The 2,073-nt window shown below is 40.5% G+C and overlaps 1 protein-coding gene across 1 annotated transcript; it reads right to left on the bottom strand.

Moving 5' to 3' along the window:
- LOC103210624 (olfactory receptor 2D3) lies at positions 1-954 on the bottom strand. The gene has a single exon (XM_007956542.2). The coding sequence runs from the start codon at positions 940-942 to the stop codon at positions 1-3; it is 942 nt and encodes a 313-aa protein (XP_007954733.1). The 5' UTR covers positions 943-954.
- Between the last annotated feature and the right edge of the window lie 1,119 nt (positions 955-2,073).

Genomic DNA, 2,073 nt, shown 5'->3' with positions numbered 1-2,073 from the left:
TCACCTCTGGGAAAAGGGCTTCCTTCCAGTGAGTTTTCTGAGAGCCCCTTTGACATCCTTGTTCCTCAGGCTATAAATTATGGGATTCAGCATTGGAGTTACCACTGTATAGAATACAGATATCATCTTATCCCGCTCTTTTGTGGTCTTGGAGTTTGGCCGCATGTAGGTAAATATTCCTGACCCATAGAAAAGGACAACAACAATGAGGTGGGAGCCACATGTAGAGAAAGCCTTGAGTCTTCCCTCTCCAGACTGCATCTGGAGCACAGTGGAGATAATATTCCAGTAAGAGACAAGGATGAGGGAGACAGGAGCTAGAAGGATTACCACACCCATTGCAAAGATAGCCAGTTCTGTACTGTAAGTCTCTGCAGAAGCTAGCTTCAAAAGTGCAGGAGGTTCACAAAAATAGTGATTGATTATATTCTGTTCCAAATAGGGAAGACGAAAAGTAAAAGTGGTGTCTACCAGAGACACTAGAGCCCCACTAGCCCAAGACCCAAGGGCCAACTGGAGACACACTTGCTGGGTCATGATGGTGGAGTAATGCAGGGGCTTGCAGACAGCTACATACCGGTCATAGGACATCACTGCCAGCAGTGCACACTCCGTACACCCAACCAGAAGGAAGACAATTACCTGTGTCATACACCCAAAAAAAGAAATGGTCTTTTTCTTTGCCAGGAGGTGGATCAACATTTGAGGTACGATACTAGTAGAGAAACATAGATCTGCAAAAGAGAGGTTTCTAAGAAAAAAGTACATGGGGGTGTGAAGTCGAGAATCCATATGGATGAGAATGATAATGAGCAGGTTTCCAAGCACAGTCAACAAATAAACGATGAGGAAAAGGATAAATAGCAGGATTTGGGTCTGCAAGTCCTGTGAAAGACCCAGGAAGATAAATTCAGCCACAAAAGTTTGATTGTCGTCTCCCATTAATGTTTATTCCTGTTTATCTGTTTGGACAAACAAAAAGAACATCAAATCTTATACAAACACTATGTTAAAACTGATACCTAATTGGATATTTGTGGTTTTTTGCTATCTAGCTTGTGTTAATAGTAAATAGATTTTTTTTTTCTTATCCATTGGCTTTAACTGAAAGACACTTTATTTTTTCTTAAATATCCTCTCTCCAATGCCAACTTTTTGTAGATAACGTATGACATTAAGTTCTCTTGACTACTGATACGAGGATATTAAAGTTCATGTAGATTTTACTAAGTGGATATACACCCACTCCTCACTTCTTGACATGGTTATGTTCCAAAAAACAGGTCATTATGTCAAAATAAGCATTATGCAAAAATAGAAGATAACCATCATTAGATCACAAAATGGAGAATGACCACATCGTCATATACCAAAACATAAAACCAAATTCACTGCCCTAGTGTTGAGTCCTAGTCGTAGCGACCCCTTCTTGGGTTTCAGAGGTGGTATCACTACAGAAGTAGATTGTCCAACCTTCCTTCTGAGGAGTGGCTGGTAGTTTTGAACCACCAGCCTTTTGGTTAGCAGTCAAATACCTTAGGCACTATGCTACAAGAGCTCCCCATCTTCATATATCTGCCAGATTACATCATGACATAACTGCCAAACCATTGAGAGTCATAGCCGAGCCAAGTTAACACATAACCCTAACCATCATAACATTACTATCACCTTGTACCTTGGCATTAGTTACTACCAGGTGTATAACATTAACCTGCCAAATAACATGCTAAATAGTAGATTTTTTTACTATTGCTATAAATGCAAAATGTTGGATAATGAGCTAATCAATAAGTGAGGAATAGGCATACACATATTGTTAGGAAATGACTGTATGTATTGTTTTGAGATTCCTCATACATAAAATTACACTATTAACTGTTCATAAATATTATATAGGAGCTCTGGTAGCATAGTGCCTAAGGCACTTGACTGCTAACCAGAAGGCTGGCGGTTCAAACCCACCAGCCACTCCTAGGAAGGAAGGTTGGGCAATCCTACTTCCGTAGTGATACTGCCTCAGAAACCCAAGGAGGGGTCGCTATGAGTCGCGGCCGACTCAACAGCATATAA

The sequence above is a fragment of the Orycteropus afer genome, unplaced genomic scaffold, assembly GCF_000298275.1.
Source record: "Orycteropus afer afer isolate SDZICR_OR568_19922 unplaced genomic scaffold, OryAfe1.0 scaffold00014, whole genome shotgun sequence".
NCBI classification, from domain to species: domain Eukaryota; kingdom Metazoa; phylum Chordata; class Mammalia; order Tubulidentata; family Orycteropodidae; genus Orycteropus; species Orycteropus afer.
This window is presented reverse-complemented; position numbering and strand designations above follow the sequence as displayed.

Bases quoted from the DNA above. Each gene is read 5' to 3' on its own strand.
- LOC103210624 (XM_007956542.2), bottom strand. From the start codon at position 942: ATGGGAGACGACAATCAAACTTTTGTGGCTGAATTTATCTTCCTGGGT.